The following is a 13,007-nucleotide window of genomic DNA, read 5'->3' as shown; positions in this document are numbered from 1 at the left end:
GGATTCACCCCAAAAAGCCTTCATCACTTCAGAATATTTCTTTTCACCCGTGCATCAGTGTAAATTCCAACAACCATTACTCCACGGTGACATTTTGTATCTTTAATTAAAAACAAACATACTTTTGTACAATAAATTTACAGCATGAAAATATACATGAATGACTACAAACACCATGGATTAATAAAGGAACAGAACACCTAAACACACTAAAATATAATTGTATACTTATGCACACTAAGGAAGAAAAGAAACAAGACAAATGCAAACAAACGTGTTACGTTGCTTTGGTCTAGTCACAGTGGCTACATTTGAAATATATATTTTGGTCTGAGTAAAGGACTAGAATGTCACTCAATGTAGAAGTAACTGCCAAAATTAAGGAAACACTAACAAAGTCTTAATAGGGCGTTGTGCCTCCACGAGCCAGAACAGCTTCAATGCACATTGGCATAGATTCTACAAGTGTCTGGAACTCTATTGGAGGGAAAACACTGTTGTTTTGTTGGTCGTGGAAAACGCTGTCTCAGGCACCGCTCCACAATCTACCATAAGTGTTAAATTGGGTTGAGATCTGGTTTTCATGCTCATCAAACCATTCAGTGATCACTTGTGCCCTGTGACCAGGGCCTTGTAATCCTATGGGGGGAGCATAGCCATGGTAGCCAAAATAATGGACTGCCCAGCATTTTTATACATGACTCTAAGCATGATGGGATGATAAATGCTTAATTAACTCAAGACCCACACCTGTGTGGAAGCACCTACTTTCAATATACTTTGTATCCCTCATTTACACAAGTGTTTCCTTTATTTTGGCAGTTACCTGTATGCCATTTTCAGTTAGATACTGACTGTATTTACACAGAAAATTGTTATTATGGGGTTATGAAGAAAAGTGAGAAATGTGGAAAGGGGTATTCAGAGTGCACTGTGCTTTCACCGAGGGGGTTCCTCACAGTTACATTAGTCAACAAAAATAAGGACTCAAATATTTGTCAAAACACCTACTTTTTCAGTGGCAGTTGACTAGACTATAACTGACTAAATAGACCAGAAAAAAACTATAACTAAACAAAAAAATATATTTCAGTTGCCTAAAACAAGACGAGACTAAATGATCTCAAGTCTGACTACTAAGTGGGACTGAACAATAGTTTTTAGAACTGATCTGTGGTGGTGTTCATGATTCCTCATCACTCAGAAGTTATGTAGAATGTTTCCCAGTTGCTTTGAATGTTCAAAATCATAGTGTAGGAACACTTTATAGCCTCAAAGGAAAATATTATCCAACTTTCAAAATCACTTGAGGGCAAATAAATTTGATTTTCCCGTTCAGACACAAGTCACTTGACCAGGAATCAGATTTGTATCTGACTTCAAGCCATCTACGAAGGTGGTTTGAAATGTGACTTGAATTATCAGATTCCTTTGTGGTTTTTGCCTGTTCAGACTGCAGGAAAAAGACACGGTTTAAGAAAACGTCTTGAGATTACCGTTCTAAAGGTTTGAACCATAATACCGACGCTACGTTTTTTCTTTCTATCATGCATTGGCGGGGAGCATTTAACATTCATAAAGCATATCTGTTCTAAAACTAGGACCGGACAAGTAACCATCTATTTAGACTACACTTTGTTCAGTCATGTTACCTCATTAGCTAGTTATAGCTAACAACCTGGGCCGTGTTCAGCAGGACGGAAAGCTCTGATAGGCATGTTTGTTCTACATAGCACATTTCTATCTGACATGTTGAATAAGGAATAACGTTGGCTCTATTCATGGGATTTCTATCTGCAACGTTCAACAACGTTTTGCAACTGAACGTGGCCCTGGTAACATTACCAGTAGCCTATGCAAACATTTGGTAGCATAGATAGAAAGGAAAAGGAATAGCAAACAATTTATTGAATAAATTCATCTTGACACTACACTACCTCTGACAGGGTAAATGGCTTTATTTTGAGTGGAGCCAGTGACTCAGACTTGAGCACTTGGACCAGGACTCGTGACTCGACCATTGGTGACTCAGACTTGAGCACTTGGACCAGGACTCGTGACTCGACCATTGGTGACTCAGACTTGAGCACTTGGACCAGGACTCGTGACTCGACCATTGGTGACTCTGACTTGGACTCGAGCACAGGGGACTTAGTTGGGACTTAGTTGGGATTAGGTTTCGAGGTTTAATTAATCAACTACATCACTGGGCAAAACAGTCATTAGCTCCCTCCTGTTCTAAATCATTACCCACTGGGCAAAACAGGCATTAGTTCCCTCTTGTTCTAAATCATTACACACTGGGCAAAAACTGTTTGAATCAACATTGTTTCCACGTCATTTCAACAAAAATAATTTAATGTGATGAAGTTGAATCAAAGTGTAAAACTGATTGGATTTGAAAAAAGTCATCAACGTAAGGAAGTGTTGTCTTTTTTACACCCAACTTTTATCCTAAATCCAATGACATGACATTTTATGCTGATCTCACATTGAATTCAGGCTAGTTGACAACTCAACCAAATGTAAATCAAAACTAGACGTTGAACTGACGTCTGTGCCCCGTTCTACTTTTGGACATGTGGCTGCGGCGTCTGTGGAACGTTGATAAATGGAAATGACGCGACCGAGGCCAAATAATTCTTATATATGTTTGTCATATTTCTGCTGTTGGGATGAGAATAGGATTTTATGCAGAAAAATATGTTAGTAGAACATGGCTACTACTGTATGTATGTTTGTGCACATGGAAGTCAGTGATTTATGTTTACTATAAGTTACTGAGGCAATAAAAACGACTAAAATGAAAGTTGACAAAAATGGACCCCTCTTTTTGTCATTTTGACAATAACTACACTAAATCATTATTCAAATGTGAATCAGACTTGATGATATTTAAGTCAAAATGACTAAATCTGTTACAGAGTGCCAAAATTAACACTGGGGTCCCTTTCAGTTCACTTTACCTGTGCTACTGTACTGTGTTAACCATTACACCTGTGCTACTGTACTGTGTTAACCATTACACCTGTGCTACTGTACTGTGTTAACCATTACACCTGTGCTACTGTACTGTGTTAACCATTACACCTGTGCTACTGTGTTAACCATTACACCTGTGCTACTGTGTTAACCATTACACCTGTGCTACTGTGTTAACCATTACACCTGTGCTACTGTGTTAACCATTACACCTGTGCTACTGTGTTAGTCATTACAGCGGTCTAAGGCACTGCATGTCAGTGCTAGAGGTGTCACTGGAGACCCTGGTTCGATTCTGAGCTATATCACAGCTAGCTGTGGGAGTCCCATTGCCCCAACGTCATCTGGGTTAGGGTTTGGCTGTGGTAGACTGTCATTGTAAATAAGAATTTGTTCTTAGTTGGCTTGCCTAGTTAAATAAAGGTTCAACTAAAAGAATGACACCTGAGCTGCTTTTTCCACCTGACTGTGTTACAGATGATGGTACATCCACACTGGAACATAATATGTTCTATTCCTGTCTTAAAGATACATCTTGAATGTTGTAAAATGGTAACTTTGTAGACCTATACGACTAAATTGAAGATGAATGTTTGTACCATATGAGATGAACACATTTTTAGTTGAGATATTATTTGGATTAAATGCTTTGTGTGTTAATAAGTCTGAAGATGACAAACACAACGATGACAATGATATTGGGTGATATAGATGATAATGATGATGATGATGATGATGATAATGGCCGCCAAAATGAAAACTCATTCGCATTGAACAAGGATGACTATTAATGTGCTGACCAATGTAAACCTTTTGGCTAAAAGCTGGATATTTCCCATATTTTTGTATGTTTGTTAAATCATAATGCAGCTTGGTCAACAACAAAGAGTGGAGTTTCAATGTTCGCGCCACTCTTCCCAGACCCTTTCCAATGGTTTTGAATCATCTCATTGGTATATGTGTGGTACTGGAAAGATATATAGAACGCTTTATTATACTTTGTACATTAAACCCCATGGTACTGGTGTTACCACAAAATATCTTCAGCTGCTACATAAAAAAAAATATACATCATCATCATTGATCATATTGATTTCCATTTATCTGTTAGATTCCTTTTTTATAAACTCTGTTTACCTCTAATATAAAAGACCAGAGCTCTAGTTTAATCCCTTCTTATGAGGAAGCACAACTGAAGACTCTAATATTTATCTATGGTTCCCCACATAGAAATAGAATTACATTCTATTAATGATATTTCTATGGCAGTGGTTGCCAAAATGTTGATATAACCACTGTAACAGTTCCATAATGACCTGTTTGTCATGCCTTAGGCTAATATATCATGCACTGTCCAGCACAAACCCCTACATCAGGGATCATCAACTAGATTTAGCCGCAAGCTGACATTTTCTTGAGCGGATGGTCAGCGGACTGGTACATAATTACAAATAATTTGTAGACCGCAAATTGAATGCAAAATGCCCAAACAGATATATTTGACTTAAACAATTATTTCAAACCTTGTTTACATTTGTATACGATCACATGTATGTTTCACTATTATGCGTTGGAACAGATTTCCAAAATTAAAATCACCTGGAGCTGATTTGCTGGTGTTTTTAGTTGTTTATATCCAACAACGTTTAAAAAATATAGAATTATATATATATATATATATATATATATATATGTTTTTTTGCTCAGAAAACTTCGGTGGCCAAATAAAATCACTGCCAGTTGGGGAACCCTGCCCTACATTACCTCTCCCAGACTTTGACAGACTTTTGCCATCCACATTATCTAGGTGTCAGTGAGTGAGCCTCACAGTCACTGGCCAGAAGGGACAGGAAGTCTAGGAAGTGTTACTTGGCTTTTTGATGAGAGTGAGGGAAAGGGGGGGTCTAGTAATAAAAAGTAAAACGTTAGTAGAGTATTCACAGTCCAGTGTTTGCGACAGTGAGAGAGGCCAAGGGAGGGGGGAGCTCAGAACTGTTGAACAGGGATGTTTTGTTGGTTTCACTGTGATACCATAAGGAAAAGTGACACCATATGCTCACTGATCCAATACGGCTCCATAACAATCCCAGCAGCCAATGCAGTATCGATATCTTTGACGGGCAGCTTGAGTTGACCAATTAAGGTGTGTTTCTTCCTCTGATATGTTTGTGCTGAGAGAGAGAGAGAGAGAGAGAGAAGGGAAGCGGTTGCATTTGTGCTGATATCTCCCATGCTCATCACTCCCTCATAGTGCTACTTGCTTCTGTTTGTGTCATTCACATGAGAGAGGTTGTAGAGAAGATACAATAGGGTGACTATTGGCTTTAGAGAGAGGAGGAGCACAACACAGCACTCACATTAAGCCTTTGATGTCTTCTTTTGGTTTTCTCTTCCTTCTCACCACATCTCTCAGTCTGATATGGGGAGCTGAGAGTCAATATCAACTGACAGATATGGCTCAGCCAATGACAGAAGAGAATGTTGACATGTTAGCTGCAAGCAGCCAATGATAGAAATCCAGGATGTTTGAAGACTCCATGAACAAGGAAGAATGTAGACTACAGTTCCTTTCATAGCCAGTGCTGAAAACTGAACAGTTGCATTTGCTATTTGTGCCAACAGTCCTTATACATCCCATCAAAATACTACATGGTCCAATTCCACCGAATATAAATCCATATTTCCTGGCCAGTGGATTATTTCTTGTCCTTTCTGTACTACTTCTTGATGAGTTGCTGATCCACTGAACACTGTATACATAACATTGACAGCACAAATTGTGAAAGTGTTATTATATCATTGCTTTAGTGCAAAGGTGCACAAAGTCCTGTGGACGAACGAAAAACACAGTCGAGCGGTGATGATGTCATCGTTATATTAATGTCATCATTATGTGCTGGTGGTCAGGTACTCACACCTGTGTGCGCCATACAGATGTGATTATACTCGACTCGATTCTCCCCTTTGCTTTCAATACACTGATTTGAGCGAGGTTTGAGTGGTACCTGCTTGTTTCTCAAGTCAAAAGTCATATACGTCCCAAAGAGTGCTGGTACTATAGCTGGGCAATCAAACCCATGTGAGGAGGCAAGGAGCATGTGTTGGTCTGAGGGTGAATCTTACTCTGGAGAGGAAGACACTCTAAACTATTGAGATACACACTAACCTCTCTTTTAAGTCTGAATAAAGATGTGATGGAGTCTTTTCTGACTGCAGGTAGTCAGCTGTTCCTGTGTGGTCCAGGAGGAGGGTGCCTCCCAATGTCTAGTGGAGCGGATCCACCCTTAAACAGAGATGCTCCCTTAATGTCCATGACAGCAAACGGTCCATAGGGAAGTAAAGAGTGCTTGTACTGTGGTTAGGGGAATAAGTTCAGATATACCCTCGGTATCCTAGATGCACATTTCAAATGGCACCCTGTTCTCTAGCCAATGGTAGTGCACTACATAGGAAATAGTGTTCCGTTTTGGACGCAGTCCTCTCAGTAGCAGTGATTGGGAAATCAGATAATTTCAGGGTGCTGGTATTAACAGTCATGGGGGCGAGAGGACACCCTTGTCTCTAAATATCAGGAGATGCTACTGTTGGAGCTAGAAACACAAGCATTGAACATCTGCTAAACATATGTATGTGACCAATACAATTTGATTTGATTTTGATATCACTGGGGTTAGACAACGTCTCTGTCTGGTCTCTAAATCTCAATGGGGCGAGAGGACACCCCTGTTGTTTTCGCCTCTAGATCTCAGTAGCGGTCATCTCCTCAAAGTGGATGTCGTTGCTACCGCTGTGGATGTCGTAGTCCTCTATGTCTCTGTTCTCCAGCTCTAGACTGAGCTCTCTCATCACCCTCTCCAGATCTCTGTTCCTCCTGTACATTTGGATGTAGTTCTGCTGCAGCTGCTTCTGGTAGCGGATCACCTTTTCCTTCTCCTCCTGCCAGACCCTTCTCTCCTCCTCGAATCCTCCCAGCTGCTCCTCACTACTCCTCCTCTCGTACATCAGCTCTGCCCTCAGCCTCTCCACCTGACAGAGAAGTGATTGATTCATTAATTGACTGAAAACCAGCAATACACAACAGATCAGTGCAAAAACGAGTATTATTCAAGCACCATTCTGCAGATAATAAATTAACAAAAGAATGTCTAAACATCGTTGGAGCCCACCTGTTGCCTGAGTCCAAGCACAGCTTCAGCACTCTGCCTCTGAGTCTTGGCCTCATCACTCTCCCCTCCCCATACCAGCCTGCCCTCCTCCGCCTCACGGTAACCCATAGAGGGGCTGGGGCCCCCCTTTCCACCCTCCACACCCACACGGCCCTGGGGGAGGGGCAGGCTCATGCACTGGCCCTTATTAGCCGGCGTCTGGCCTCCTCCCTGATTGGCCAGGGCACCTCGAAGCTGGGCCGACTCTTCTTCCAAGCGTATGACTTTTTCGCGGAGAAGCTCAGCCTCGCTCTTCCTGCGCTGGAGCTCATTCTCGCAGACCTCTAGCTCCAGAGAGCGTGTCCGCAGGGCCGAACCAGCCTCCTGGCTCCTGGCCTGGCTGTTTTGGAGGTCGGTCCTGGCCTCCCTCAGCTGGGACTTCAGGACCACCAGCTCCCCACCCTTCTGGCTCAGCTCTGACTGGATCTCCTTCAGTTGCTGTTTCAACAGGGATATCTCACCTGACTTCTGACACACCTGGGTGGGAGGGTGCATATTTTGTGAATATTCTCTTACTTTGAAATTGTGTACATGAATCAACGTTGACCCTCACACTTACCCTAACCCATGACCCCTAAACTCCTGACCTTTCTCCTCCTCAGTGTCTCACCTCCCACTTCGTCTCCTCTAGGCGCGGTCCCAACTGGATCTGTTCTCTCTGTATGGAAGCACACCTCCTCTCCAGCACCTCCCTGTCCTGTAGCAGAGAGGAGAAGTCCTCCTGAAGTGTCTTTTTCTCCTGCTGCAGCTGGAACACCTGAAGTAGAGACACAGACAGTTAGGGTCGCATTTTGACAGTCCCAAAATCAGGAGATGCTACCAAAATAGCAGCAACATTTCAAACAATAGTACAAATAGTACAAACAATAGTAACTTGCTGTCATACAAAACAGGGTCCTACTTCCCAAATGAAGTTGACTGAACTATCTCTGTATCTCTGTCTGTTGCCTGTAGCTGTAAGGCATGTGGTACTCTCTGAGCCTTCTGTGAGCCTGTTTCATCTTAGAAAAACTGCTCTGTCTGTATACTATGTTTCTGTATCTATGTCGCTGTATATCCATGTTTCTGTATACTGTATCTGTCTCTGTCTATCTATACTGTAGATTGTACCTGTAGTTGTAAGGCCTGTTGTACTCTCTTGGCCTTCTGTATATCCATGTTTCTGTATACTGTATCTGTCTCTGTCTATCTATACTGTAGATTGTACCTGTAGTTGTAAGGCCTGTTGTACTCTCTGGGCCTTCTGTGTAGCCTGTTTCATCTTGGAAGAGCAGCTCTGTCTCATTTCTTCCAGCTCCCTCTCACAGCGACGCTGCTTTTCCTCGTACACCTACAGCACAGGAGGTCAGGAGTTAGAGGTCAGAGTTTACATACAGATACCACATCCAGAGGCCAAACTGTGAACCAGCACTATTACGGCTCGAAAAGCTATGGAATAATTTAGCTTAGTCAATAGAAACAGCAGAAACAACAGAAACATTTTATACATATTGGTCCTCGAGGCAACACTTTAGGCCTGCTTAAACCCCTGACATTACACAGACATGAGCCACACCAGGATTGTGTGACTCGTGTTAATTAGGGTAAACCATAAGAAAAAAAGTGAATAAAGCGCTTTCAACTGAAAACAAAAACAAGGGGTTGTTATTGGACCTCCCTGTTTCAGTCAATTATCCTCTCCTTGGTGTCTACTGAACAACTACTAAGTAAAAAAAACTCCCCTCTCACCTGACAGATGGCGGCTTCGTTCTCGTCCAGGTTCTCTCTGAGCTGCTGCAGTTCCAAATCCCTCTCCCTCAGCTTATCCTCCAGCTCCCTCATCACGCCCTCGTACCCCTCCAGAGGCGGGGGTGAGTGCCCACACGACCCACTGTCTGACAGGGGCTGGCCGCGCCCGCTCAGCGACCCCGACCCCGTGCTCTTACTGGATGACGAACGCCCGCTGTCCGAGTTAGAGTGACCGTGGGAGGTTGAGTGACTGTGAACTCCGTGGGTCACCGACCCTCCTACGTTGGTAGTAGTAGTTCTTCCAGCCCCAGGCTCCAGGCCCACCCCGGACCCTCCAGACCCAGAGGCCTCGCTGTGGGCCAAGCTGTAGCCGGTACTGCTGTGAGTGGGGAGGCTGGACAGGGAGTTACGGCCAGAGTCTGACATGGAGCAGGACTGGCTGCTGCGAGCATTGCGTCCTCCGCTGTACGAGTTCCTTTTGCTGTCCGAGGAAGAGGAGGAGCAGAGCAGAGATACTACATTTCCGTAGCTCCCCGGGCTGTTGACCACAGTATTTCCGTTATTCCCGTTGATAGGTAGGGGCAGGAGGAGGTTGAGGCTGCCCTGGCTCTCAGATAGGCTGCCCCCTGGCCTCGGGGAGAGGTACTGCACCGAGTGACGGTTCTTGGGGACCACTGGTTTGAACGCAGTGGGACGGATCAGAAACTTCTCCATGTTCTGTAATGGAAGACAGTATTTGTTAATGGTTCTTACAGAAAAGTACAGACATCATTACATTGTGTTTGTTTTTTTCATTATTGCCTGATAGGCCCTATCAAAGGGAATCTAATCAAGGCCCTCTCGAACGCACATAGAACCACAGCCCTGGGCAACCCTTGATTGGGATTTCCGGTTAAATAAAGGTATGATAAAACAAAGGAAATATAAAAGAAACTGACGTTAGTGATATCAGCATTGCTAATTAGGAATGCCTGGTCTCCTCCCAAAAAGACAGGGACACTGATAGGGTGGAAGGTCATTCCGAAGGCTCTGATTGGTTTAATTTTTATTTATTGGTTTCCAGTAAGCAGTTTTCCTAATGATTTTTCTCACATCTCATTGAATATGTCACGACATGAGAGAGGGTGGATGAAAAGAGAGAGAGGGAGAGGAGAAAGATAGAAAGAGAAATACAGTGAGACGGGGAGAGAGAGGGGGAGAGGAAAGAGGCAGGAAGAGAAAGGCGAGAGAGAGAGAAGGGGGGGACAGATCAAGAAAGGAGAAAGAGACAGAAAAAGACAGCTCTATACACGCAGGTCCGGTAAGCAGTTTTCTGAATGATTTCCCTCAGGCGTCAGTGAGTGTGTCAGTGAATGTAAGACAGCTCTGACATTGATTATAAGGTGTGAGGTGATTGATTGTTAACAATTGAAAAGCCTGGCCTCACTGGGCCCCCGTTCGGGCCAAAAAGGTATTTTGAACAAACGTCAACATTTTAACAGTCTAATAAATAGATTTCACATGCTATTGAAAAAATGACAATTGGTTTCTGTTTATGAATGTAACATTAGAATATGAAAGAAAATGTATTTCAGGGAACACAATAGCAATTTCATTAGTTTATGCAACTGCAGGCTATTTGGAAAGTATTCAGACCCCTTGACTTTTTCCACATTTGTTACGTTACAGCCTTATTCTAAAATGGATCAAATCAAATAAAAATCTCAATCTACACACAATACCCCATCATTTTCAGGTCTCTCCAGAGATATTCGATCGGGTTCAAGGCCGGGCTCTGACTGTACCACTCAAGGACATTCAGAGACTTATCCAGAAGCCACTCCTGCATTGTCTTGGCTGTGTGCTTAGGGTCGTTGTCCTGTTGGAAGGTGAACCTTCGCCCAAGTCTGAGGTCCTGAGAGCTCTGGAGCAGGTTTTCATCAAGGATCTCTCTGTACTTTGGTCTGTATATAGTTCCCTCAATCCTGACTAGTCTCCCAGCCCTGCCGCTGAAAAACATCACCACAGCATGATGCTGCCACCACCACGCTTCACAGTAGGTTTCCTCCAGACATGACGCTTGGCATTCAGGCCAAAGAGTTCAATCTTGGTTTCATCAGACCAGAGAATCTTGTTTCTCATGGTCTGAGTCCTTTAGGTGGCTTTTGGAAAACTCCAAGTGGGCTGTCATGTGCTTTTTACTGAGGGGCTTTCGTCTGGCCACTCTACCATACAGGCCTGATTGGTGGAGTGCAGCAGAGATGGTTGTCCTTCTGGAAGGTTCTCCCATCTCCACAGAGGAACTCTGAAGCTCTGTCAGAATGATCATCAGGTTCTTGGTCACCTCCCTGACCAAGGCCCTTCTCCCCCAATTGCTCAGTTTGGCCAGCTCTAGGAAGAGTATTGGTGGTTCCAAACTTCTTCCATTTAAGAATGATGTAGGACACTGTGTTCTTGGGGACCTTCAATGCTGCAGACATTTTTTGGAACCCTTCCCCAGATCTGCGCTTCGACACAATTCTCTCTCGGAGCTCTACGGACAATTCCTTTGACCTCATGGCTTGGTTTTTGTTCTGACAAGCACTGTCAACTGTGGGACCTTTATATAGCCAGGTGTGAGCCTTTCCATATCCACTCAATTGAATTTACCACAGGTGGACTCCAATCAAGTTGTAGAAACATGTCAAAGATGATCAATGGAAACAGGATGCACCTGAGTTCAATTTCAAGTCTCATTGCAAAGGGTCTGAATACTTATGCAAATAGGCTATTTCTGTTTATTTTATTTATACATTCGAAAAATGTTAAAAACCTGTTTTCGCTTTGCCATGATGGGATATTGTGTGTAGGGCGATAAGGATTTTAAAAAATGTAATCAATTTTAGAATAAGGCTGTAAAGGGAAGGGGTCTGAATACTTTCCGAATGTACTGTATGTACAAACGAAAAAACATTGAAACACCACAATTCAAATGTTCAAATCCATTAAATAAACACAATCACAAAGATCATTCACAATTCATTCATTAAGGGCAGGTCTTAAGGAACGTTATGCATTTAAGAAAATACATTTCAAAAGAAAAGAATGGCATATTTTAAGTTTGGAATCATGGTAATTCTGGCAAAAAGTTTAGGAAATAGAGCTCAACAGGTAATTTTTAAGAGTTGTTTGGCAAGAATATTCAATGTGGAACTGCAGAATCTGTACTTTCTGATACTATATAGACATTCAAACATTTACCTGCATGTGACTCTGTAGGGGAATTTTTAAAAGTCACGATTTGCACTCCATTTACCAGCCTCTGTGTCAATAACAAGCTGCCGCTGTTCATCAGATTCTTCATATTGATAATACTCTCACCCATCAGACTATTATCAATTAAATCTAGTCTTTCAAGAAACTAGATTTCTATATGAAATTAGTCAATATACACTACATGACCAAAAGCATGTGGACACCAGCTCGTCGAACATCTCATTCCAAAATCATGGACATTAATATGGAGTTGACCCCCCTTTGCTCTTATAACAGGCTACATACTCTTCTGGGAAAGCTTTCCACTAGATATTGGAACATTGCAGCGGGGACTGGCTTCCATTAAGCCACAAGAGCTTAGTGAGGTTGGGCAATTAGGCCTAGCTCACAGTCGGCGTTCAAGTTCATCAAAGGTGTTAGATGTGGTCAGAGCTCTGTGCAGGCCAGTTAAGTTCTTCCACACCGATATCGACAAACCATTTCTGTATGGACATCGCTTTGGGCACGGGGCATTGTCATGCTGGAACAGGAGAGGCCTTCCCCAAACTGTTGCCACGAAGTTGGAAACACAGAATTGTCTAGAATGTCATTGTATGCTATAGAGTTAAGATTTCCCTTCACTGGAGCTAAGGGGACTAGCCTGAACCATGAAAAACAACCCCAGACCATTATTCCTCCTCCAAACTTTACAGTTGGCACTATACATTGGGGTAGGAAGCGTTGTCCTGGCATCCGCCAAACCAGGATTTGTCCGTCGGACGGCCAGATGATGAAGCGTGATTCCAATGGGGGTGAGCGTTACACCACTCCAGCCAATGCTTGGCATTGCGCATGGTGATCTTAGGCTTGTGTGCGGCT

General features: G+C 42.9%; 1 protein-coding gene across 9 annotated transcripts in view; it reads right to left on the bottom strand.

Annotated features, from left to right (window-relative positions):
* Positions 1-87: 87 nt before the first annotated feature.
* LOC118366114 (leucine zipper putative tumor suppressor 2 homolog) overlaps positions 88-13,007 on the bottom strand; it is an 89,340-nt gene continuing 76,420 nt past the window's right edge. For 3 of the 9 annotated variants that reach the window (XM_052474698.1, XM_052474690.1, XM_052474679.1), the window contains 5 exons: positions 8,916-9,632; positions 8,395-8,517; positions 7,798-7,944; positions 7,149-7,664; positions 88-7,008 (listed from right to left, as the gene is read on the bottom strand). In XM_052474698.1, coding sequence (XP_052330658.1) covers positions 6,721-7,008; positions 7,149-7,664; positions 7,798-7,944; positions 8,395-8,517; positions 8,916-9,632 — 1,791 coding nt within the window. In that variant the 3' untranslated portion in view covers positions 88-6,720. The remainder of the gene's footprint in view (positions 7,009-7,148; positions 7,665-7,797; positions 7,945-8,394; positions 8,518-8,915; positions 9,633-13,007) is intronic. The other 6 variants (XR_008075271.1, XR_008075270.1, XR_008075273.1 and 3 more) reach the window with 6 other exon arrangements.

The sequence above is a fragment of the Oncorhynchus keta genome, chromosome 2 (assembly GCF_023373465.1).
Source record: "Oncorhynchus keta strain PuntledgeMale-10-30-2019 chromosome 2, Oket_V2, whole genome shotgun sequence".
Taxonomy (NCBI): Eukaryota; Metazoa; Chordata; class Actinopteri; order Salmoniformes; family Salmonidae; genus Oncorhynchus; species Oncorhynchus keta.
This window is presented reverse-complemented; position numbering and strand designations above follow the sequence as displayed.